The 27,548-nt window shown below is 39.0% G+C and overlaps 1 protein-coding gene across 2 annotated transcripts; it reads right to left on the reverse strand.

Moving 5' to 3' along the window:
• Nucleotides 1-1,082: 1,082 nt before the first annotated feature.
• On the reverse strand, nt 1,083-19,047 carry LZTFL1 (leucine zipper transcription factor like 1). Of its 2 annotated transcripts, none has more exons than XM_089532784.1 (10): nt 18,842-19,047; nt 17,052-17,176; nt 15,710-15,904; nt 15,257-15,317; nt 13,428-13,496; nt 6,855-6,920; nt 6,669-6,746; nt 4,694-4,852; nt 2,871-2,974; nt 1,083-2,146 (listed from the first exon to the last, which is right to left on the reverse strand). In XM_089532784.1, exons 1-10 carry the CDS (start codon nt 18,842-18,844, stop codon nt 2,128-2,130), a joined length of 879 nt encoding a protein of 292 aa, XP_089388910.1. In that variant the 5' UTR covers nt 18,845-19,047; the 3' UTR covers nt 1,083-2,127. The 2 variants fall into 2 exon arrangements, with proteins under 2 accessions (XP_089388910.1, XP_089388909.1); XM_089532783.1 differs by having other exon boundaries at nt 4,694-4,867; nt 18,842-19,040.
• Between the last annotated feature and the right edge of the window lie 8,501 nt (nt 19,048-27,548).

Raw genomic sequence — 27,548 nt, forward strand, 5'->3', positions numbered from 1 at the left:
ATCCACTGGAGTTTGGTTCCAGGAACCTTCATAAATGCCAAAATCCAAGGATACTCAAGTCCTATTATATTCAGTGGGTAGTAAAATGATGTCCCTTATACAAACCAGCACAATCAAGGTTTGCTTTTTGAAATTTATATATTTTTGAATATTTTCAAGCCATGGATGACTGAATCCGTGGATAAAGCGTCTGTGGATATGGAGGGTTCACTGTATTAGCAACCAATGGTGGGCGTGTTAACTTCAAGCTCTGCTTGTGAGCTTTCTTCAAGTATGCAACAGGAAGCAGACAGCAAAATTAAACTGGCTATTTGCAGGGCTCCTCTTACATTATTCCTTTTCTTTCATTTTTCATAGCTGCTATTACTTACCAGGAAATTCAAAACACGTAATCTCAATCTTAAAGGGACTTAAAAATGATATAGAATGCATATTCTTTAAATACATACACAAACAGTGGGGAAGAGAACAGGAATGAGGAGTAATGATTTAATGCGACATTGCATAGAAAAAAATATTTGCTGAATGCTAACATGTTCTGTGTGGCAGTGCAGTAGTAATGGATACTGTCCTGTATCTCTCAGTTGGGTCAAGCTATCCTATCCCAGTCTGTCAGTGTGCTTTACTATGCACATAATAATGAAATAAAATCATTCTGATTATTAGGTACTGAAATTAAAAGAACAAAGATCCAGCATGATTAGCAACCACTCTCCCCCTTCAACACTAACATGGACTGCAGTGGTACTATGTGGATATCAGCCAACAGCTGAAATCTCTTCACTGTCATCTGTTTTGAGCCCTCACCAACTAAGATATTTTGCATTCTTTTTTTCTTGCCTACTAATAAAAACTTTGAACCTTTAGTACTTGTCTATGTAGTTTATAAACTTCTTGCCTTGGGCAAGACACTTCCCTGCCATTTTGGACTTACCTAAAGTATTATGAAATTTGTAAAAATCAAGATACAGCCTTCTATTAGTTGAGAGATAGAGACAACTGTTAACGGGACACAGAAACTTGTTCTCCACTTGCTGTCCACCTATATTTCATGTAAAGGATTCACAAACCAATTCATTAAATGCCTTAAAATCTTGGTAACTTCTTTTATAAAAACACTGAACATATAACAATGGTCAACAGAAACATGAAGCTTAAAAGAATAAATACAAGAATGTTTTATAAGTGCTTTGTAACTGAAACAGTCCTTCCACATAAACATCTTCCACAAATCCTGTTAAACATTTATTTCATTTAGTTTCACCTGGTCTGTTGTCAACAGATTTGGAACAAACAATTTTTTTACCTTTAATTTGGAATATTTTCAGAGTGTGGTTTATAATGCTGGGTCAGAAAATAGAGAGAAAATAGAGAGAAAAAGCCTGCTATACACAACTGATTAATTTCAGTGTAGTCTACCTAAATTCTGAGCCAAATGTCAGAGAAATAAAATGGAAAGTGTACCTGAGTGCACTGTGATGCCTGTTTAATATTTGTAATAAAATTAAGTACTTCCAGTTAAGACAGAAGAAATTCAGTCTGCATATATTTACTGGTGAATTAACAAAGGAAGACCAAATTTTCTGCTTCCTAAACACATAACTTTTCTCTTGGTGATAAAACTCTATTGGAAATTACTGAGATAATATTTTATATTATTACTGTACAGAATCAGCCTTTCCCTCCTGCTATCACTATAACTGTAAAAATAAACCACATTTAGGAAACATGTCAACTGCATGGAACAGATTGTTTGGGCCTGCATTGTACAGATATATAAGGAATGAAAATTTAATTAATTCTAAAATTTTGATTAAAATAAGAATAGTTCCTCTACTACAGGTTCTCTGCGCTTATATTCTTCCAGACAATACACAAGGTAACTATTAAAAAAGGCTTGAAACACAGAAATAAGACTATGTCCTTTTTTTGCTCTCAGTTCTCAGTTATGACTTCCTAATGTAAAATATGCTTCCCAAAAAAGGGAGAAAAAAAAGAAAAGAAAATTAGAAACAAACTTTTTGAAATGCATGACTTGTAACATATTCAAAAGCAGATGACCTATTTTCAAAACGGTCTGCTTTTCCAACGTGGCAGTTCCTTGACACAGCAAATGTTCTTCTGATATTAATCATCTGGTTCATATCTTTTAAAAAAGGAAGTTAGAAAAACAGATTAAAATATCATGCTAAAACAAGACATAACGTATTGCCACTTAGCTATAGTGTATGTTCTAGTAAATAAGCCATTACCCCATCAGGATACACTTATTCAGCTCTTGAATACAACCCAATGTAAGCAGAACATTTTAAATCCTAATAATTTGAATCTTTATCTGAGCTTTTTCACTTCCATTCTGCACTGTGATGTCAGTGAAACAGAACTGGATGACTTGCACTCAAGCCATCCAGAAATTCTGCTGGAGTTTATTTAGCTTGCCAGGAACCTGCCCTGTGTGTGTAGATGAGCAGAACATATACTGAAGAAGGTACTATTCACAATTCACTTGACTTGCATGTTTACATTCTAAAAGCTACAGTTATAGAACGAACATCAGCATCTTGGGGCTGGGATCCAAAGATCTAGTTCTGCACACTCAAGAAGGCTTTATACTTGGTTTTTAAACCATAGCAATTTTGGGCAACCTCTTAACAATGCTTTTAAAAATATCATGAAAGTGTTGTTTGTAGACTGGCATGTGGTTCTGCTGTTCAAAGGAAAAACAATAAAAGCATGTATAAATGCTGAGACTCAACACGATTAATTCACTGAATCCTAGTCTCAGTTTTCACTTACTAAAAATGTGTGGTTTGGCAAAAATCACACAATGTCATACAAAGATGAAAGATAAATGGAAGAACACAACTTACTTTGTAAGCTTCTTTCTTAGCTCCTTTATCTGCTCGTTCTTCTTGGACAAAATCTCTTTCATGTTGCGATAGGCAGCTGTTTGCTGAAACTTCTTTTCCAGTTCCTGTTCATTTAGAATCATTAATGCATTTACATAGGTTTTTTAAAGCAGAATGGAAACTTACTAGGGGATCTCTATCAGAACTGTGTAATGAGCTACTGCAGACCGATGAGTGTATATCTGAGGGAAATGAGATTTACAGCACAATCCTTTAAATTAGCAGTTCTCAACCTGTGGGTCGTGATCCCTTTGGGAGGTTGAATGACCCTTTCACAGGGGCTGCCTAAGACCGTTGGAAAACACATATTTCCGATTGTCTTAGGAACTGAGACATGGCAATTTTCTGGTTGGGGGTCACCACAACATGAGGAACTATATTAAAGGGTTGCAGCATTAGGAAGGTTAAGAACCACTGCTTTAAATATACTCAGAAGCAAGTCCCACTGTACTTTGTATGGCTTATGTCAATGTGGATAGGTATAGAACTGCAGCCTTAACTCCCCTTTTTGCTTTCTCTTCCAATCAGCAAAGGAATCTAGCCTATAATTTGTGATGTTATGGACTATTGAAAAAAGTTGTATATTTAGTACAGAAATTAAGGTAAATATGGTTATGGATGTCATGTATGGTATATGTAATAAGGTAAGTGATCTGTCAGGAGGAAGTGAGTAGGAATGTTGGAAGTAAGTGGTAGCTGAATATTTGAAGGTATTTTAAAGGTATTTTTAAAAAGCTAGGTGGACATCAGTTTTGTGATAGCAATAGCAAGTACATTTCTATACCGTTTATCAGTGCACTTAAACACTAGTGGTTTACAATGTATAAGCCAATTGCCCCACACAAGCTGGGTACTCATTTTAGCAACCTATAGAAGGATGCAAGGCTGAATGCACCCTGGAGCTCTGTCTGGGATTGAATTCATAACCTTGTGGCTGTGAATGGCTGCAGTTTTGGCATTTAACCACTGTGTCACCAGGGCAGAGTGAGAGTGACAGAGTGAGAAATATGAATATGAGTGAAAAATAACAGTGGAAGCTATGAGTTAAGAGTTCATGTCAGTCAGGTTTTATATGTTTTAAATATGTAATTTTTACAATATGTTTTTGTTTTTATACACATGTGCTTCTGAGAAAGTTATATAAAGGTTACTGGAATGTTTGGCTTCACACACATATTGCCTGTGTTGCCAGCAGTTATTCAAGGATAGTGGTATCCAGCGGTGGGATCAAAGAAATAAGTCTCACACAGGAACAGCAAGGGCACCTAGAAGTTCTCCATGTTTGATGCCACAGGAGTGGGACAGGTGGAAGACCCTTGCAATTGGTGGCAGAGGTGGAGTTAGACAGAAGTGTTCACATTTTAGTCCAGAACTCCTGGAACTTGCATATGATACTGATTTTTTTTTTTAAAAAAAACCCTGTATATTAAACCTGTTAAAACATAATTCCTTTCAAGGACACTCTAACTATTCTTTAATTTTTTTATATCAAAAAGAATAAATATCTAAATGAAAAAGATATTCCAAAGTTTATTCTATACTGTAGATTACATGTGCTATAACTATTTTTCTGTATTAAAATATTGTATATCCTGCCCTATATCTAAAGATCTCAGTTCTAAAGATCTAAAGATGACTGTCACTAATATACAGTATAAGCCACTATATTCTATATTCTCTTTCATATACAGTCAATACATTTATCCCACTGTCATGTTACTAGACTTAGGAAAAGAAGGTGATGACAGCTATGACTTCAGCAGTGCAAAAGAATGAAAACTAACCTTTTCAGCCATAGCCAGTTGGTCTTGAACCTTAAGAAGGTCATGCTTTGTTGACACCAGATTCTCTTCCAAGGATTTTTGGTTTTCAGTACTGTCTTTCAGAGTCTTTTCTAACTGGTACTTCAGATCAGCCATACCACTTTCTAGTTCACTAAGATCCTGTGTGGTGTTATGCTGAAAAAGAAAGGAAGCAAACATGAACATGGTTTTAATAAAATAAAATAAAAAACTACAAAATCCATTACTAAACAATTAACACTTGCATGTTCACTCACACCTATTAAAAACCAGAAGATTAAAAACCAGATGCAAAAATATATACCATGCACCCCTCTCAGACTATGAACAAGAGATGGAAAATAAATGCAATAGCTTTATATCATCACCTGAAATATCTAAGAAAAAAACTTTGAAAAGGAATTAGGGGCAAAAGAGACTGCCCTAATGGGGAGACTTTAAGCCCCTCTTCCGAAGATGGATCGTGGCCATGGCAACTGCACACCATGGGCCCAATTTGCCTTTTTGCTGGCTGAAAAATAAGTGGCAAATAGTGGCTCCTTTTTGCACAGGCAAAAAGCCGGCTTTTCCTCCCGGCCATGGCTGGAAGCTAGCTTTAAAGCGCTCTTATGACGTGTGTCGTATGAACACCACTAAGCACCCAGAAGTGGCCTTTCATCAAGGCAGCCAGGCAGCTTGAAGCCGGCTTCTGAGCGTTTTGGGGGTATGCGTCGTCTGAATGCCATGACCCCAAGAAGCCTGCAAGCAGGCTTTTTATGTTTCTGTTTTGCACCTTATTTAAACATAATATTTAAACCTTCCTTATAATATTTACTCTGAAAAGCAAAATAGAGAATCTTGGGATTCTTCATTTGTACTATGTTGCGCTAGAACAGTGCTTCCATTTTCGTCCTGGCTATGAAGACCTGTAAATATATCTAAAGATATCTTTAAAGATATCTGAAGTCATATAATGTATGCTGCAGCAATTGATTCCACAAACTCCAACAACAGATTTTGGGAAGAGCACAATACCTCCGTATTGGAATGTTATGTAATGTATGGAAGTCCTAGTTGAATTTAATAATACAGATTAACTTCAGCTGGGGAAATTCAGTCAGTCATAATTTATTACAGTCCATAGACCTAAAATTTAGGCATTCAGTCAAGACACACAAGTTCTCAAAATTCCCCACAATAAAACTGCAAGTGGGGAAATTTGTAAGATATTGTTTCAATTTAATATTGCTGACAGCTGAATCAGAAATTTAATCAGGAAGTTGCCAAGTCATGAACTATTGCCTCACAGAGGCTAGAAGAGATAAAAATAACTTTTTAAAGGAAAAAAAAATTAGCCAGGGATTCAGGTAGACATTTTTGTTAGTATTAAACAGAGAAGTTTTCAATCTGAAAAGCCTCACCATATGTCAATACTGTTCGGTCGAAGATAAAGCTTTAACGGCTGGAACAAAATGGCGATGCTTTGGAAACAGTAATTTAATTTGACAGGGAATACTGCTATCTAATACATAGTTTAAAATTATTCAGTGCAAGAAAGCATAGTTCTAGGACTGACTTTCAATACTAAAAATTTTCTTAACTGAACAACCCCCGCTCCTCCCCAAGTATTTTTATATCAAAGAATACATACCACAAACCATGTTGGAAAGCAAAATAAAAGAAATTTGAATTAAAAAAAACAGCAAAAATTGTAAGAAATGCTTATTTTGCCTGTTGTACCTTTGTACTTATTATTCAACTATTTTGGGTTTTTTTAAAATAACATCACATATGATTATCAAGTTTACAACGGGCCTGGTAAATTAAACCAATTAATTTTTTTTTCTGAAAAAGCTTCTAAAATAATCCATCTGGAATAATTCAATATAATTTAACATTTAACTGAAATTATATTAAATGTTAGTCAGTATTTCCCCTGGTGTAGTTGATCTATTCGAGTAAGACAATTTTTTTTTACCTTTTGATCTCCCTGAGCAATCTCTAGATCTCGCACAACTTTCTCTAACTTTGATTTTTCATCCAGTGCGCTGGTGGCCTGAAAGAGATTTGAAAATTAAAATCAGAATGTATTTTAAAAAAACAACAAACTAACAGAACTTCTGCGCTTTCAGTATATGTATATCAAAATCTTCAGCAAATTTACCTGCGCTTCTATTCTCTTTAATCTGCTCCTCAATTTTTCGTTTTCTTCTTGAAGTCTTGCAATTTCCTGTGGATAATTACACAGTTGATTGTACTATTCTATCACTAAATAGTCAACTTATAGACACGTCTAACATTCAGATATGTTTTTCTGATTAAAACAAAGATAACTGGGAGATAATGGTCATCAGAGTAGCAAGTGTTCTATGGGTTACAGTACTTACTAGGTTCTGACATGCTTAACTTTGAAACAGTAATTCTTAGGGTGAGAGCAGACACCCACATTTGGTCAACATTCCCTCTTTCTCCATACACCTGCAGAGGCACCACAGACTGATGAAACAGCAGGTTGGTAATGGAGAACATCTTCCATCCTTAATTTTGGGAGCAAGAGGACATTATTGCAGTATATCCTCAAATTCTCAAATATGATGTCCATGGTGCACCCTCCAACAACAATTTCACCTCTAATGATTTCTTCTTCACTTCCCAATCTTTCTTGATTATATATGTACCATTTAACTTCACTGGAATTATGGAAAATGAAGCTAGCAAGCTAGCTCTTGCTTCAGTTCAGAGTTTAAGGCATTAGACTATTAACTGTTCCTTGCCTGAAAGGATCTTTAGTGACAGAAAAAGGAACAGTGGCCAAGCTGAATCATTTTTAATCATATCATAGAGCATGAGATCAAATACAACAAAAGCTCATAGATTTCTGACAAACTGTTTTTCAAATCTCTGTTGACTAGAAAGGAAGAAGGAATGGACGGTTTCTGATTTTTAGATTTTCAGTTATCCTAAAATTACACAATAACTTTTAGGAGGAGGGGTTGCTTTTGTTTTGTAACTTATATCTGGTCTTAAATGCAATGCATTCATATTAAATATATAATTTCTCAACTAAACATCTAGTGATTAGATTAGATATGGCCTTATGGAATCTACATTCTTCTTCAACCATACAATCCTATACACTACTACTATTAATAACAGCCCACTGAATTCAATGAATCTTACTGTCTGTTAAATGCATATGGAAATGCAGTTTCCTGCAATTCTATGCACATTTAACTAAGAATAAGTCCCACTGAACAAAGGAAGACTTATGTCTAAGGCCTATTACAGACAGCCAAAATAAAGCTGCTTCGAGTCACAGTGGAGGTATGGTGTTTCAATGATGCATGCGTCCTAAGAGTTGCACCAAAGCCACTCTCCAGCCCTAAGGACTGGAGCGTGGCTTTGGTGCGGCTTCTGGACTCTTAGGACGCATGCATCATTGAAACACCATACCTCCACTGTGACTCGAAGCAGCTTTATTTTGGCTGTCTGTAACAGGCCTAAGTAAACATATATAGCACTGCAATGTAAAGAAACTTAAATGAAGCTGGCATTTTCTTTCAGTCCGGCCAGAGAGAGGAGAAGGAGAGGAGCTGCTTGGCAGCCATTTTGAGACCGTGTGCTTGAGACCGTGTGCTCGTTGCTGAAGGGGAGGAGCTTCTTTGAGTCACATCTGTGAGTCACAAAGGGGCGGAGCTAGCAGACTAGCTTTATATACCAACTTCCAGAGCCTTCCAGAACAGTCCGGCCAGAGAGAGGAGAAGGAGAGGAGCTGCTTGGCAGCCATTTTGAGACCGTGTGCTTGAGACCGTGTGCTCGTTGCTGAAGGGGAGGAGCTTCTGTGAGTCACATCTGTGAGTCACAAAGGGGCGGAGCTAGCAGACTAGCTTTATATACCAACTTCCAGAGCCTTCCAGAACAGTCCGGCCAGAGAGAGGAGAAGGAGAGGAGCTGCTTGGCAGCCATTTTGAGACCGTGTGCTTGAGACCATGTGCTCGTTGCTGAAGGGGAGGAGCTTCTGTGAGTCACATCTGTGAGTCACAAAGGGGCGGAGCTAGCAGACTAGCTTTATATACCAACTTCCAGAGCCTTCCAGAACAGTCCGGCCAGAGAGAGGAGAAGGAGAGGAGCTGCTTGGCAGCCATTTTGAGACTGTGTGCTTGAGACCGTGTGCTTGTTGCTGAAGGGGAGGAGCTTCTGTGAGTCACATCTGTGAGTCACAAAGGGGCGGAGCTAGCAGACTAGCTTTATATACCAACTTCCAGATTTTACTTTTCTTTAACTCAACAACTCTGCTCAAGTGGCATCAGGTTAGAATCAGATATTGAAACAGAACCTTCCCTTTAAGTGTAAGATAGCAGCCAGAACATTCCTTTAAAGAAGTATTCCCAGTAGATTGACTGTTATACTCATTACTAAAGACTTTGCAGTATGGACAACGAGGGATCTGCTGCAGTCACCTGCAACTCTTGTGGGATGTTTCTCTTCTTGCCTACAGAAGTGGAGAACTTCACATGCACCAAGTGCAAGTTGGTAGCACTCTTGGAGGAGAAAGTGCAGCAGCTGGAGTCCAGAGTAGCTACACTTCAGCATATTAGGGAACAAGAGGATTTCCTGGACACAATAGAACTAACCATCTTGGATGAGTACCACGCAGAGGAAGATGCTAGGGTGGAAGAGGTCACTTGCCAAACAGAGGAGGCAGACAGCTGGAGGAATGTCACAAAGAGAAGTAAGCCAAGAAGGAATTGTTCGGGGAGCTTGCAGCTAGAGAATCGATTCGAAGCTCTTTCCCTTATCAAGGAGGATGAAGAAGAGCAGCATGGACAGACTTCAGGGACGGAGCAGGGGAGCCTGAGAGTCCCACCCGAGGGAACAGTCGCTGCTAAGCCTCAGAGGAGGCGTGTGGTCGTAGTGGGGGACTCCTTGCTGAGGGGTACAGAAGCAGTGATTTGTAGGCCTGACAAGATGTCTCGAGAGGTGTGTTGTCTTCCAGGTGCAAAGATCCGTGATGTGACAGAGAGGCTGACAAGACTGGTCAAGCCTACTGACCAATACCCCTTCCTTTTGGTCCACGTGGGAACTAATGATACTGCAAGACACAGCATTCAGAACATCAAAAGGGATTATGAGGCGCTTGGTAGGAAGCTGAAAGGAATGGATGTACAGGTTGTCATCTCGTCTCTTCTGCCAGTTGAAGGGCATGGTCCAGGAAGGGAGAGGAAAATAGCAGATGTGAACAACTGGCTTCACAGATGGTGCCGCCGAGAAGGATTTGGATTCTTCGATCATGGCCTGCGGTTCCATGAGGAGGGACTTCTTGCAACAGACGGGTTGCATCTCACGCCAGTTGGAAGAAATGTTTTTGCCAACAGTCTCAAGAACTTGATCAGGAGAGCTTTAAACTGAGTTCCGAGGGGAAGGGAGACAATATTAAGGAAGGCGAAAGGGATGGCAAAAATAGTCAAACTGACACAGAGGAAACAAGGCAAACAGTGCAAGGACCCAACAGTGGGAGGCAAAAAAACTTGCACAGGCAGCAAGTAAAAGGGAACCATGGTCTGCGATGTCTCTACACTAATGCACAGAGCATGGGAAATAAGCAAGATAAACTCGAACTCCTAGTACAACAAAGCAAATATGATATAATAGGCATCACTGAAACCTGGTGGGATGAGTCTCATGATTGGAATGTGGAAATAGAGGGGTATAACCTTTTTAAGAGAAATAGGCCAAACAGGAAAGGAGGAGGAATAGCACTATATGTCAGAGATATTTACAAGATCCTGGACATCAATCATGGAAGCCAGGTGGAGAGCATCTGGATAAGAATCAAAGGGGAGGGAAACAACAAGGATGTTACGGTGGGAGTCTACTACAGACCCCCAAGTCAGACTGAGGAATTGGATGATATCTTTCTAGAACAGATGACCACACAGTCAGAAAAGAGAGATGTAGTAGTGATGGGCGACTTCAACTATCCTGATATTTGCTGGAAGTCAAACTCAGCAAAATCCTCAAGGCCTAGCAAATTCCTCACTTGCCTGGAAGACAATTTCATGGTCCAAAAGGTGGAAGAGGCAACAAGGGGGTCAGCTATTTTGGATCTGATCCTAACCAACAAGGATGACTTGGTTAATGGGGTGCAAGTGGTGGGATCATTAGGTGGAAGTGACCATGTTCTCCTGGAGTTTGTAATACAGTGGAAAGGAGAAGCCAGGCATAGTCAGACACACATCCTAGACTTTAGGAGAGCAAATTTCAGTAAACTTAGAGAAGTATTGAGGGCGATTCCATGGTCAGAAATACTAAAAGATAAAGGAGTTCAGGATGGATGGGAGTTTCTCAAAAGAGAGATACTGAAGGCACAATTTCAAACAGTTCCAGTGAGAAAGAAAAACGGGAGGTGTCTCAAGAAACCAGGATGGATGACTAAGGAACTTTCAACTGAGCTAAGTTTGAAACGGAACATGTATAAGAAATGGAAAAAAGGGGAAATCACGAAAAAGGAATTCAAAGAAATAGCAGGCATGTGTAGGGGTAAAGTCAGAAAAGCTAAAGCACAGAATGAACTCAGGCTTGCTAGAGAGGTTAAGAACAATAAAAAGGGCTTTTTTGGATATGTCCGCAGCAAGAGGAAGAAGAAGGAAACGGTAGGGCCACTGCGTGGAGAAGATGGCAAAATGCTAACAGGAGATAGAGAAAAGGCAGAATTACTCAACACCTTCTTTGCCTCAGTCTTCTCAGAAAAGGAAAAGGGTGCTCAACCTGAGGATAATGGAGCAGAGGACAGAATAGGGGAATTTCAGCACACAATAAGTAAAAAGATAGTAGAGGAACACCTTGTTAATCTAAATGAATTTAAGTCTCCGGGACCAGATGAACTCCATCCAAGGGTATTAAAAGAACTGGCAAAAGTAATATCGGAGCCATTGGCAATCATATTTGAAAACTCCTGGAGAACAGGAGAAGTCCCAGCAGACTGGAGGAGGGCAAATGTTGTCCCCATCTTCAAAAAGGGGAAAAAAGAGGATCCCAACAATTATCGTCCAGTTAGTCTGACATCAATACCAGGAAAGATTCTGGAGCAGATCGTTAAACAGAGAGTCTGTGAACATCTAGAAGGCAATGCCATAATCACAAAAAGTCAACATGGGTTTCAGAGAAACAAGTCATGCCAGACAAACCTAATCTCTTTCTTTGATAAAATTACCAGCTTGGTAGATGAAGGGAATGCTGTGGATATAGTATATCTTGATTTCAGTAAGGCCTTTGACAAGGTTTCCCATGACATTCTTGCAAACAAGCTTGTAAAATGTGGGCTAGACAAAGAAACTGTTAAATGGATCTGTAATTGGTTGACCGGCCGAACCCAAAGGGTGCTCAACAATGGCTCCTTTTCATCCTGGAGAGAAGTGACCAGTGGGGTCCCACAGGGCTCTGTCCTGGGCCCAGTGCTATTCAACATCTTTATCAATGACCTGGATGACAGAATTGGGAGCATACTTATCAAATTTGCAGATGACACCAAATTAGGGGGAATAGCTAATACCCCAGAGGACAGGATCAAGATTCAAAATGACCTGAATAGACTAGAAAGCTGGGCCAAAGCTAACAAAATGAAATTCAACACAGAGAAATGTAAGCTATTGCACTTAGGGCGGAAAAATAAAATGCACAGATATAGGATGGGTGACACCTGGCTGAATGAAACTACGTGTGAAAGGGATCTAGGAGTCCAAGTAGACCACAAGTTGAACATGAGTGAACAGTGTGATGCGGCAGCTAAAAAGGCCAGTGCTATTTTAGGCTGCATCAATAGAAGTATAGTGTCTAGATCAAGAGAAGTAATAGTGCCACTGTATTCTGCTCTGGTCAGGCCCACCTAGAATATTGTGTCCAGTTCTGGGCACCACAATTCAGAAAGGACATTGAGAAACTGGAGCGTGTCCAAAGGAGGGCGACAAAAATGGTGAAGGGTCTGGAAACAATGCCCTATGAGGAACGACTTAGGGAGCTGGGGATGTTTAGCCTGGAGAAAAGAAGGTTAAGAGGTGATATGATAGCCCTGTTTAAATATTTGAAAGGATGTCATATTGAAGAGGGAGCAAGCTTGTTTTCTGCTGCTCCAGAGAGCAGGACCCGGAACAATGGATGCAAGCTACAGGAAAAGAGATTCCACCTGAACATTAGGAGGAACTTCCTGACAGTAAGGGCTGTTCGGCAGTGGAATGCACTTCCTCGGAAGGTGATAGAGTCTCCTTCCTTGGAGGTCTTTAAACAGAGGCTGGATGGCCATCTGTCAGGGATGCTTTGAATTGGATTTCCTGCATGGCAGGGGGTTGGACTGGATGGCCCTAGTGGTCTCTTCCAACTCTACGATTCTATGATTCTATGATTCTATGATTTTCAAATTACATGGATAATTTTTGGAAACCTAAAATTCTAGCTGGCAAGAATGGAGAAAAAATGTGTACACCATCATTTAAAAACGATGGTATAATGCACCTGTGTCATACACTGGAAGCTGCGCCGGAAAAAAACCCTGGCGCGCCCCGGAAGAAGTAACGGGGTGTGCGTCCATGGCACCCCATTACTTCTAATGGGGCTTGAGCACACACTTTTTTTCCTTACGAGGGGAAGGGCCAATTGTAGAATAATTTCTAAGCAAAGGTTTAAATAACATTAACTGAATTAACAGACAACAGCCAAAACTATCACAAGAACTACATCATACCTTCTGTAGGAGTTCTGATGCACCATCATGCAATGGGGTAAGTTTAGGCTTAACCAGCTCTGGATTGGGCTGAAGGAAAAAGAGCATTAAAAGGTTATAAGTACATATTCAAACATATTCTTTCCAGCATGTATAAGACAACTCTATACATTTTCCCTAGAGAAAACACTTCTCTAGACGTTTGTAGGTCCTCCAGCATGATTCTATTATTCTGGTAGATGTTGACCATAGAGTTGCACTGGAGGACCTGGAGATTCCTAGAGATGTGTTCTCTCAGGTAAAAAGAATAATATTTTTATTTGTGGTTTTTCCACATTCATGGGAGTCCTTCACTCCTAACCCCAGAGAATGTGGAGGGACCACTGTAAAGCTCACTGAAGTGAATGGGATTTACTTTCAGATAAGTGGATGCATGACTGAAGCTATAAGATAGCAATAGCAACAGCAAGTACATTTCTATACCGCTTATCAGTGAACTAACACTACTTACATTGTTTACAATGTGTACGCTAACTGCTCCCAACAAGCAGGGTACTCATTTGACTGGCTTATGAAAGGATTCAAGGCTGAGTGGATCTTGAAGCCCTGCCTGGGATCATACAACCTTTGAGTACTGCAATACTGGCATTTAATCACTGCACCACCAGGGCTCCCTTCCTATCTATATTCTGGTAGGAAGACTATTTTCTAAAGGTATCAGATGTAAGGAAACAAGTTATAAGCGTGAAACTTCCTCCTCCTCCTCCTCTCCAGACTCCTTTCAGTTCATATAAGGACTGTGAAGATCCTCAACTAACTGCCCCAGCCCCTTTTAACAACAGCCTCCAAGCTATCCATGTCTCCTTCTTCCCTTATATAGCATACATCCTGCAGGCCATCTATTTACAAGAAAAATTATCTTCACTGCTTTACCATTTCCTCACAGACTTCCTGATTCAGCAGACCCGCTTTCCAGTCATGAAACAACTGTCCCACTCACATTTGGCTCCATTCTCCCTAGTTCCAGGTCTCTGGATCACTGAGACAACCTGTCTACCTGCAGAACAGACTGTCATACAGACAGCACGTCTCACCAAACATTGGAGCAGGTAAAAACAACATAGGTTTCTCTCCTTGTTGGTGCCTTCTACAAATACTTTTGAAGTCTTCTATTAGTGCGGTTTTAATAGGCTGACTTATTTAACTTTTAACACACACACACACACACACACACACACACACACATATATATATAAAATCATTTTTATGGAGCTATACTTTAAGTTATGCTTGAACCATGTTGGGTGCCATGTTGAAAGAAAGGCAGAATATAAAATGAATGAGTGAAAAGAACAGCACAATGTGACTACTTCCTAGACTGATGGTGGGGAGGGAAAGATTCCCTCATATTATGCTTACAAAGTAGAAACAGAGCTACTCCATTGTCTCTAATCAGAGGGAGCTGTATTTGATTCTCTCCAGCTCTAACAGATTATATCTGGGCTGTTTCCATCCCAGTCGGCAATTATAAAATCATTAATAAACTTCTACTTGAGCTTCCTTTTCTCCTTCTCCCTCTCCATCCTCTTTTCCTTGTGTGCTATGTCTTCTAGTTTGTAAGACCGATTTCAGAAACTGTCTTTTTTGTAACTATTTTGTAAGCCATTTTATTAAAGAACAGGATAAATATATTTTAAATAAACTGACAAACTTTTTTTTAAAATTCAGCAAAGTGTTATTGCTTAGAAACCATTAACTTTCTAGTTACCTCTTCTCTTAAATTCAGAACCATTAAAAACTCCTTATAGTAAGCAATTTTGCTACAATGGCAGAAAAAGATTCATACGTACTTTCTTATTTGAAGCTGTAAATTCTGACTGTTCAAACTCTGCAACTTGCTCTAATAAGTCCCTTGAAACAGAGAAGAAAACATTTCACTCAGTTAATCCTTTTGAACATCAAGCTATATTCTATATTGTACAGAGCAATGAAAGCGATAAAAACAGAAAAATTAGTCTTGCAGTTGTATATGGAAAAATAGTACAGTACTAAGGCAGAAACTTTAATGGAAAGATCCTTTAAGAAATAAAATTACTTTTCTAGATAAACAGATTTACTTAACTGAGCAGGATTGCAAACCTAAACACACTTACTTGGGGCAACTTTAGTTGAATTTAGTGGAACTGACCTCTGAGTAAAAATGTTAAGAACTCTTGTACAAATCAGTATTTTTTAAAACTAATAGTGCCCCAAACACACAGTGGAAACACCTTATTAATATTTGTACATTTCAAAAATCCTACCTATTTTCCAGCTCAGAAATGTCAGTCTGCAATTTAAGATACCACTTCTCTGCTTGGGAGAAAATCTGGCGCAGAAGTAACACATTGGTGTATGCCGTGTTAATAAGCTCTGATTCCACCTCACTGTGTACCACGGTTTGTAAGCCGTCCAGTATGTCTGTAACTTCATCGATGGTAAACGTGTCTTCTACCAACCTTCAACAAAAAAAAAAAATGTACAGGGTTATTAAAGCATGCGTACCAGCAAACCAACATATCTGAATTAACAAAACAAACAAGCAAACAAACAATATGGCTACTGATATTTTTGCTGTAACTATGTAAATACATGGACAACAATCCATAGAATCCCATGGATTGCAGTCAAATGCTTTTGTGTGACTATTGTACAGTGGCAGCAATGTTTACTTCGGTTGGTGAATCCTTTTTTCCTTCTGGATTACATTCCAGAGAACCTTTACCGACTACTTTAAAGAAAGCATTGACAGGGATGATGGAGCTGCTCCTGGGAAAGGAAGGTGGAAACCAAATTATGTATAATGTGCTGAATTCCAGATATGGTTCCAAAGTTACAGTTCTATTCTTGTTAGTATGATTGGACCACATCACTACTTTCTAAAAAGAAACTGGGATTAAGTCTGCTTCAGATCTCTACAAAGTGACAAAGCAATCAAGATATATATATCATATCACACACATACTATATATATGTGGGAAAGATGTTGCGGTTACTTGTAGATACTGTGTGTACATGATCAAATGAATTTTCTATTATGGTTTGTGACCTGAGGTCCCATTCTCTGCAATAGTGGTGCGATGTGTGTGCCGACGCATGCACACGTCATCATTGACAACAATGGGATTTGCTGTCCATGGATGCTCAGATCTGCGCACGATAAGCCTGCAGATGGTGAGAACCCACTGTGTTTCAGATACTAGTTACATACAACTTGGTACTGAAGAAAGGCACAAAACACGGGTACAATGGGGGCTGCTAGTAAATACACTCTTGATACCCTTCTGAGTGAAGGCAGGTGCAATATAAGAAGAAATGTTCCTGCATTCCCAATTAAATAATATACACATATTAGATAAAGCAAATGGCGGTTTATATGTCAGTCATGCTGCACAATTTGTAAAAGCTGCCTTCCATATTTTTGGAAATATGGGGGATATGTTTACCTGTAACCTTATATATTACAAAACAAAACATAAAGCACTGGGTTGCAAGCAGTGAGTGTATGTCCAATCACAGTCCCTTCTTCACAAGTATTACATCTGTGTGCATGCTACATATTGGCACCTTTGAGATTGTGTTCCTGTTATTTTATCACCAGGGTACCTGCTGTCCTTAAGGTCCTGAAAGCAGGAATCGACTGTCTTGAGACGTAGGCCACGCTTGGAGCGTGCAAAGCGCATGTAGTTGATCACTTCATTCTGATGGTGGTCATTAAGCCCCAGCTCTGCCTGCATAAAGAAACAAAGACATCAAACAGCATTTATGTAAACAATGTATTTTACTCTTAAGACTTTTGGGTCTTCTGCTAACTTATTGAGTGTTATGAATTACATTGGAAAAGGCAGCAACCACCTTAAACTAACGTTTTTTTAAAAAGCCAAGGCTGTGTCCACAAGAACAGTGCCAGTGGTTTTATTTACCCATGTCCAAAAATATGTTTCCTCTAGGCATTTTCTTGGTCCTCCAGTGTAGTTCTATGTAGATTGTAGGTTGTGTGTGCTTCTGGCAGAGGATGATCACAGAGTTGTGATGGAGGACCTAGAAATGCCAGGAGGGGTGTTGCACTATTCCATGCTTTAAGAAAACAACCCCAATAAATGGGTCCTGGATCAAAACACACCTGACCTCTCCCTAGAAGTCGACATGACGAAGCTGAGACCGCAAATCGTGGGCCACATCCATGCAATCTGAAAATGCCAGCTTTATTCTAGTCCCTTTACATTGCAGTGCTGTATGTGTTTACTCAGATATAAGTCTTCCTTTGTTCAATGGGACCTATTCATAGAATCGTAGAGTTGGAAGAGACTGCAAGGGCCATCCAGTCTAACCCCTTGCCGTGCAGGAAATCCAAATCAAAGCATTCCTGACAGTTGGCCATCCAGCCTCTGTTTGAAGACCTCCAAGGAAGGAGACTCCACTACACTTCGAGGGAGTGTGTTCCACTGTCGAACAGCCCTCACTGTCAGGAAGTTCCTCCTAATGTTGAAGTGGAATCTCTTTTCCTGCAGCTTGCATCCATTGCTCTGGGTCCTGTTCTCTGGAGCAGCAGAAAACAAGCTTGCTCACTCCTCAATATGACATCCTCTCAAGTATTTAAACAGAGCTATCATATCACCTCTCAACCTTCTCTTCTCCAGACTAAACATCCCCAGCTCCCTGAGTCTTTACTCATAGGGCATGGTTTCCAGACCCTTCACCATTTTAGTCGCCCTCCTTTGGACACGCTCCAGTTTCTCAATGTCCTTTCTGAATTGTGGTGCCCAGAACTGGACACAATATTCCAGTTGGGGCCTGACCAGAGCAGAATACAGTGGCACTATTACTTCTCTTGATCTAGACACTATACTTCTATTGATGCAGCCTAAAATCGCATTGGCCTTTTTAGCTGCCGCATCGCACTGTTGACTCATGTTCAACTTGTGGTCTACTTGGACTCCTAGATCCCTTTCACATGTTGTCTCCTTAAGCCAGGTGTCCTCCATCCTATATCTGTGCTTTTCGTTTTTCCTCCCTAAGTGCAGTGCCTTACATTGCTCCCTGTTGAATTTAAATGTGCACAGAATTGCAGAAAACTGCATTTCCAAATGCATTTAACAGACAGTAAGATTCACTGAATTCATCGTAGTAATGTATAGGATTATATGGTTAATGAAGAATGTAAATCCCAGAAGGCCATAGCTACTCTAATCACTAGATGTCTGCTTGGGAAATTACATATTTAACATGAATTTAAGACCAGATATAAGCTCCGCTCTGGGCCCCACAACAAACTCCAGCTCCCAGAATTCCATAGCCTTGAGCCAAGGCACACTTAAAGCGGTGCCAAACTGGGTTATTTCTCCAGCGTGGATGCAGCCCAGATAAAAAGGGGAGATAAAGCGGTCCTTACTCACCATGGCGCTCCGCCGCACAGAAGAGCGGAAGGGTTTACAGGACGCCGGTTGCCATGGTGAGGAAAGAGCAGCCTCGCGAGCGCCCCTTTTAGGAGCCCTATTGGTCAATCGGAGCGTTTGCCTGGCCGGAGAATGAGACAGTAAAGTTTGGCTGCGACTTGGGGGGCGGGGCTAACGGAGGCCGAGTTTTCAAAGGGCCCAAGAGTTAAGTGTTGTTACGGTTCGGGCTCAACTTCCTGGTTGTGTTCGACGCTATGGTGGTTGTTTTCTCCCCCCTCCCTTTGTTTCAGAAAGAGTGACAGCTCAGCTGCCAATAGGAAACGGGGAAAGCCAGGGCTTTAGTAGAGCCGTCGTGTGATTGGATAATGCCGAGCTGTGCTCCGTCCCCCTGGGGCTATAAAAGGGAGGAACAATTGTGTATAGTATAATAATAATTCATATATATATATGAAATATATATATATTATATAATAATAATAATATATATGAAATATATAATCATTTATATAATTTATATAATATATAAATATATAAAATATCATACTATTAAAATATTATTGTTTTAAGTTTGTAAGCCACTTCTTGTCCCAATTTCTGTGGGGAATTGGGATAATTATATTTTTATTATATTATATTATATTATGTTATATTATAATAATATATATTATAATAATATAAAATCAAAATGCAATGATCCTACCACGTTTAACATATTATATATTATGTAATTATATTATAATGATATAAAATTATCCCACCACAATACGATATTATTTAATTATATTATAATAGTATAACATTAAAATAAAATTATCCCACCACATTTAATATAAAATTATATTATATTATTATAATAATAATAAAATATATTAAATGTGGTGGGATAATTTTATTTTAATGTTATATTATTATGTGGTAGGATATTTTATATTACTATTATATTATATTATTATAATAATAATATAATAGTAATATAAAATATCCTACCACATTTAATATTATATTATTATGTTATGTTATAATAAGATAATGTTAAAATAAAATTATCCCACTGCGTTGTGACCCAATTTTGGTGGAGAAGTGCGATAATTGTATTTTAATATACATTATATATTATATTATTATAACGTAATAATATAATATAATATATTAAAATATAATTATAGCACTTCTCCACCAAAACTGGGACACACAAAGCAGCTTATAAATTAAAAAAAGCAATGCAATTATAAAACATAGAAAAGTGAGCATTAAAATGGAATTAAGTATAGTATTAAAAAGCATCACTCATTAAAAGAATAAAATGCCATTTAAAAGAATTATACTTCAGAGCAATTTTCCCTATTATTATTATTATTATTTTATCCTGCTTTCCCCCAAAATTGGGACACAAAGCGGCTTACAAATTTTTAAAAATCCAATTATAAAACATAGAAAGGTAAGCACTAAAGTGGAATTAGACTAGTGTAGTATTAAAACATATCACTGATTGATAGAACAAAATGCCATTTAAAAGAATGATGCTTCAAAGCAACTTTTATCAGAAGGTGCAAAGGTACAGCACTTTGCTTTTGTGGTGCTTTGTGACTGTTGTTGTGTGCCTTTGTTTCCAACTTATGGCAACCCTAAGGCAAACCTATCTTGGGGTTTTCTTGACAAGTTTCCTCAGAGGAGGTTTGCCATGGCCTTCCTCTGAGGCTGAGAGAGTGTGACTTGCCCAAAGTCACCCAGTGGGTTTCCATGGCTGAGCCAGGATTCGAACCCTGGTCTCCAGAGCCATAGTCCAACACTCAAATCCCTATGCTATGCTGGCTCTTTTGTTACTATAGGCATGGAAACCATTAAAAGAAATATAATCAACAGCACAGATATTGCTGAATAAATTATTCTAGTATACAGTACAGCAGTGAACTGGACATGGCTTGATACATTTGTGGGATTTTTTCACCCAGGGAAGTTCAATAGGTGTCCTCTTTCCACATTTTCGGATTATATATGAAGACTTTTTAATTCCTGAAGGGTGTTTCTGATTACTTTTTGTGCAAGAGAAAGAGACAGCTTGCTCTTTGGACTTTGCTTTGGCTGTTTTAACGATGCCAAATGCATTTAGGTTTTCTGATTTTAATACTACGTGTTTGTTAGATCTCTCTATATGTCTTTGTTATTATACAGTGGACCCTCCACATTCACTGGGGTTAGGGGCACAGGACCCCCGTGAAAGTGAAAAACCATAAATAAAAATCCACTATTCTTTTTACCTGAGAGAACACCTCTCTAGGAGTATCTTGGTCCTCCAGCGCAACTCCGTGGTTAACATCTGCCATATGTTGACCATGAAATTGTGTTGGAGGACTTACAAATGGCTAGAGAAATGTTCTCTTTAGGAATCTCTAGGTCCTCCAGTGTGACTTTTGGCAGACGTTGACCATAGAGTCATCCTGGAGGACCTAGAAAGATTCCTAGAGAGAGCATACCAATCAAATCCATGAATAATCAAATCCACAAAAGTCAAAGCCGCAAATGTGGAGGGACAGCTGTACATGTTAAATTAAGGTGTTTATGACACTGGGGCTGATTTCGGCATTGAAGATTAAAGCACATTTAAAGCATCCTGCAAATGAAGGGAAAATGGCGAGTAATTGCGCAAATGATGATCACACACAATTGTGCGAATAAAGTGATATCGGAAATGCATTGTCGTTTAAATCTGGAAAGTAAAAAGATGCGCATTAATGCTTCTTTGTGAGCGGTTTAATGGCAGGTTTTGTGCAATGTCATGTGAAATCATTATGCATAATTGCACGGTTTTTCCGGGATATTCACAGCATAAACTCCAGATCACCTTTGTGTGATAAACCCCTATGTTACTTTGAGAAATGCATTTGAAAAATGGGGTTTAACAGTCTATACATCATAAACCTCTTTTAAAGGGTCTTAAATGCTGGGGGGAAAGAACCTTTTGTGCCAACTGCCAGCTGTAGATAAGTACAATAGTTACTGTAGAATTAATTGTATGCCATAATAATACATTTGTTAGTATTTAAAGTGATACAAATTTTTTTTATTATTTGTGTACACTTTCTTGAAAAATGGATTGAACTTGTTAACAATACTGAACGTTTCAGTAACATTATCATCGTCGTGCAAAATAACAAGTGAATGTAGAAGGACCACTGTAGATTATATTGCAGTTTCTGGCATTCATAGATTCATAATGTACTAACATTACCTTTTTGTATTTCATAAAAGTAGTTAAAAAGTAAAGTAGAGTAGCTAATAATAAATCCAGAGGAGGAGGAGGAGGAGGATATACAACTAGACAGTTATATCAAAGGTGAAACCTTTACCTCTTTAATGTACATGGGCAATATAAAGTTTCCAAAACAAAGCAAATGAGAGGTAAACAATGCTGCACAGCAATGAGGCGCAACAACCAGCTAAAACAAAAAGTCAAACATTCCAGGCAGGACACGGTGGAAGAAGAAAAATGCAAAATACGAGAACAAAAGAAAACAAAGAGCTAGTTAAAATGCTACCTATTATGCTGGCACCATCCTAATTAAAAAGTGATAAAGAATAAATGGAAACCCATACAATGCTATTCAAGCAATAGATATCCTTGAAAAAAACCATTGTTTCAACTTTCAGGTTCCTTGCACTAATCCAATGGCATCACTTGGTGGGTGCAGAGGGTGCCTGCGGACCTCACGGGGTGACACCCCGGAGGAGGAGTGACACCCAGTTGGACTCTCCTCCTGCTGTGGGTGGTGTGTGAATGCACACTTGTGGCTTTGCTGCCACCCCAGCTCTTTCCTCGAGGAGTGAGCCGAAATGGTGGCCATTGCAGTGGAGGGACAAGTGCGTTCCTTGTGGCTTTGCTACCATCCCGATTCTCCTCGAGGAGGGAGCCGAAGTGGTGGTAGGGATGAGCACTATCCTACCTATGTCTGCCTCAGGAGAGGTGGCTGGTGAGCAAGGAAGCAGAAAGAGAAGGTGGGTCAGGCCTCCTCAGCCTCCCCTTGGAAGCCCCCAGCTCTGGATATCACAACTGCACCAATCTAAATGAGTTCTTCCAAGATCAGTAGCATTTGAGCATGAAGTTTCATGTACATCTCCCTGGACACTGCACAAGTGAAATTTGCATGGCTTGAAACAATCGCTACGCAATCACATTTTTAGTACATCTCTTGATTTGATGCCTGTGGTCCAAAACACACTGCAGAGCTAATCCAGTTTGAGACCACTTTAACTGCTCTGGCTCGGTGCTAGGGACATCTAGGAACTAGTTTTGTGGGATATTTAGCCTTCTTTTTCAAAGAGCTCTGGTACCACGATAAAGTGCAGTCCCCAGGATTCCCCAGCATTGAGCCAGGGCAGTAAAAGCGGTCTCAGACTGGATTATTTCTGCAGTGAGATATGGACCTGTATTTCCAAACGTAATTCATTTTCTTTTCACCTAATGCAAAAGAAAGGGATCTGATGCCGGAGAGATGATACTAAATAATGTGTATTTCTACAATATAACTGAGTGCTAACGATCTAATGTGGATATTAGGTCATTATAGTGAGTAGATAGCGCAAGTACAACCTGATACAAAATGTTGCACTGGGAAATGCTCCTACTTAAGGTTCCAGTTACCTCGCTATACCATCTTCCAAAGTTGTCCATTTCATTCTTCTGTCTGCGTTAGTCTCAATAAGCAGTCAGCATTATATGGCCACTGACCATGCACATTCAGTCTTCATTGGTGTTTATTTGGGCAGGTTTCCTCACTTATTTCCTCCCTTACATTTCTTTGTATTTTTGTCAGTCTTGGGTTTTGTCAAGCCTGCTGGTACCTCTGCTGAGTTGTGGTGTCGCTTTGGCAACAGAAGCATTGGGTTCACTATTGTTACATACGCTTGGAAAGACAAAGGGCAGCAAAACTAACATTTCAAAACCTTGCCTTGATATGCCTTTTGCTCATCGCTGTACAGGATAAAATAGTTTGGGTTTGCCTCTGTAGAACAACAACCCTCTTGAATCTCTCCTTTTTCTCTTTTTTAAATTAAAGTTTATTGCATACATTAAAAAGTGCAAGGTCATATATATTAATACATATACGTTAAGTATTTTTTCCACTTGTTATTTTAACAGCAAAGAAAAAAGAGTTTATCTGCGTTATTTGACTTCTCGTCAGTTCTGCTTGGGTTCAAAGTAACTAAAAGTAATATTAACAATTCCCTTTTATTTAAAGTTGTTTGATGACTTCAGTATATCAAAATCATATTGGTATCATTGAACAGTATCAGGGCTTTGGTATACATTTGTGGTGTGTTATGACCATCTTTTTACAAAAATCTGTTATAGTTTCCCAATCTTTATTGAACACTGTATGAGTTTCTTTCTATCATATTTGTTAGTCAATGCAATTAAATATTATCTAATGTTTTTAATAACCATCCATCTATTGTAGGTAATTCTTTTAACTTCCATTTCTATGCTATGAGATTCTCTCCTTTTTCCTTTGCTTGTTTTCACATTTCCGCCTTGAGTTGAAATGTAAGGGAGGGGTACTTACAAATGGGAAGGGTAAGTTTTCTCCCCTTTGTTTTTCTTGCCTGTATAAGGCCTGACATATCATTAAACAACAACAACTCTGACAGTTGAGGTCTCTCCCCTCTTCTTATTTCTGCCACACCCTGACCACACTCAAATTTTCTCCTATTTTAGTCCATTTTTAGAAGTTACTGTACTGTGATCATGAACAGGGAAGTCACATAGCCATTTTCAAACACTTTTTTGATCACTCTAGAATATTTTCTCCCTTCAGTTAATTCACATTGCCACCATCCACAAATCATACTTTTCCGCCTTTAGACATCAGCTGCCTATCCAGGTCGGGAAATACACTCTGCCATTTACCTGTGTCAGATTGTGAGGTATGTTGTTTTGCAACTCAGCTCAGATACAATCCCATCTTTGCAACCCCTCCTCTGCAATACATATTCACTTTTCTGGTATCATTTCATTCACCATAATTTCTCTCCCATTTCCATTGAAACTTACAAAGTCAGGCAAAATGTTTGTCAGTATTGCTTACCCCCCGCCCTCCAATTTTGATGAAATTGCCAAAGGAGGGAGGGAGGGAGAAGTTTTAAAAGGTCTGCTAAAACAATTTTCAAAACTTCTAAGTAACAGCAGTGGAACACATGCTTAAATTAACGTTTTAATTTTAAAATAAAATATACAAAAATACAATGATGTTGTGAGAAAAGGAGACCCGAATAAATAAAATTGGCAATACTTTCACTCATCTTGTTAGTTTGATATCCAGAGATGGAGCAAATGAACATCATAGGTGAAAAGGGATGTGATTAACAAATTAACCCATTCTTGTTCTCCGCTTACCATCAATTGATTCAATGGACTTAGTACATGCCTTTGGCTTCTGTGACTATCCATAGAGAAGGATCCAGATGCAAATTGGGTGACGAATATCAAGGGATCTTTCCATTCACATGCTTCACCATAGGGAAGCCTTGGTGAATGTTGGGTTTGTGCTAAACCAATATCTCTGAAGATGTGGATGGATTCCTTGGATGGCTATATTTACACAAACATGCTGGCTGAGTGTGTATCAAGCATGAATGTCTCTTTTTAAAGAAAGTTTGATTCAAACAGACTTCAAACAGACTTGAACAATGTGTTTGTGCATCCTCCAGATGATGCTAGACTCAACACCCCCAGCCCCAGTTGTCATGCCAAAAGTCAACAATGGTGGAATTTGTAGGACTAATACCTGGAAAACCCAATGTTTTCCACAGTTGCACTAAACCAGCTTATAAAAATTGAGTTATAAATTCCACCAAAATACCTCCCTAGGAACTGGCTCTTTTTTGCTGGATGGTCTGCCTGGTAGTTACCAATCTCTCACATATACAGTCAGCTTTCCTTATCCATGGATTTTTTATCCACAGATTCAAGCATCCACGGCTTAAAAATATTCCAAAAAAGTATAAATTCCAAATAGCAAACCTTGATTTTCCATTTTATATAAGGAACACCATTATGCTCTGCCATTATATTTAATGGGACTTGAGCATCCACAGATTTTGTTATCCACAGGGGATCCTGGAACCAAACCCCAGTGGATAACAAGGCCCCACTGTACTTATCCATCAATGCAGGGGTTTTCATACAGTGGGGTGGGGTCCCTAGGGGGGTTGAGACTAGCTCAAGGGGGGGCATGATACTTGGAGGCTCTGATTTCTCCTCCTCCTCCCAAATGTTTTGATTTGTAAAATTTGCATGTGTGTTGAGTTAAACATTGAATAAAACCGTTCTAATTGGAACAATATTCAAGAAGAGCATATTTTTGTTTTATGCTATGTTGAGTGCGGTGTGTGACAGTTGCATGTAGATGTAAAGGGCGGTTCCAAGGGCAAAGAGTTTGAGTACCACTGCATCAGTGGAACTATGCCTCATTCTCTTACTCTATTCCCACTTCTTGGGATGCAGAAAAATATGCCTTTACCCGCAAGGGTCCAGCAGAGTGGCTTGTTCCTTGAGATCTCCTGCCTTGGATGGAGAAGAGACTCATATTTGCTAGAGAATATAGCCAACAGGAGCATGACAAATAGCTTAACTGGCATGCTGCTTTGGCAACTGCTTTATGCAACAAAATTATTATTATTATTAGGCTGGATTGGATCCAGATTTAATCATACTTACAATAAACCTATTGATTTCAATGGATTTTCTCTACGTATGTGTATAACTGGATCCATTGTATGATAATTACCTTGAGGGGGAAGGGATAGGTATATAGAGTTTTATATAGTTTTTATATAGAGTTCTATTTAGCTTTGTTGTATTTTGAGATGGCTCATGGACTAATCAATAAACATTGATTGATTGATAGGTATGGAATCTTTTGTCTCAAGCGCCAAACTTCAAAGGCATTATCCAAAGTACTGAACTGTACTCCCCTAAATATATTCAATACCTTGGATAGTTCTTTTTGTTTAGACTAAAACCTGAGTGGTATCTCCAAGGCGGCTCTCCTCCAAAGGTTGACCCTCTAGTCACTGAGAGAAAGGCCTATGGTGCCTAGGATACTTTCTCATGGGAGATAGAAATACATTTTTAAGGTAGTTATGGGTGCTCTTGCAATGCATTTCCACCAAATTGCTATGCAGCTTTTGGAAACACAGGAACCTCCCTGCACATCATGTTTTATTGTATGGAATCACTGAATGGAAGCTTTTCCCACTAAAACTAGTCAAAATAAATTAGTGCTATACATTTCCTGTTTTTATATAGCATTGTCATAGAAATCACTACAGGTGGTTCTGGATTTGATGAAAAGGCTTTCTAAAGACTAAGCTGGAATGAGAAATATACAGCCCTCAAGATGCTGCAGTATTATAACTCTTATTACTCATAATTGTGGAATATATTGGCTGTGGCTGATGGGAAGAGCAGTCCATCAACATCTGAAGGGCTAGATGTCCCCTACCCTAGCCAGTTTTGCACTCAGAGTTATTGATATTGATATTCACAGTGAGCTTTTGTTATCCACTAGGATTGGGATCCAGGACCCCCATGGATACCAAAATCTATAGCTGCCCAAGTCCTATTAAATACAACGGCATAGTAAAATGGTGTCCCTTATATAAAATGGCAAAAATCAAGGTTTGCTATTTGGAATTTATATTTTTTTTT

Source organism: Sceloporus occidentalis, unplaced genomic scaffold (genome assembly GCF_023333645.1).
Source record: "Sceloporus occidentalis isolate IW3139 unplaced genomic scaffold, rSceOcc1.0.p SCAF_7, whole genome shotgun sequence".
NCBI lineage: Eukaryota > Metazoa > Chordata > Lepidosauria > Squamata > Phrynosomatidae > Sceloporus > Sceloporus occidentalis.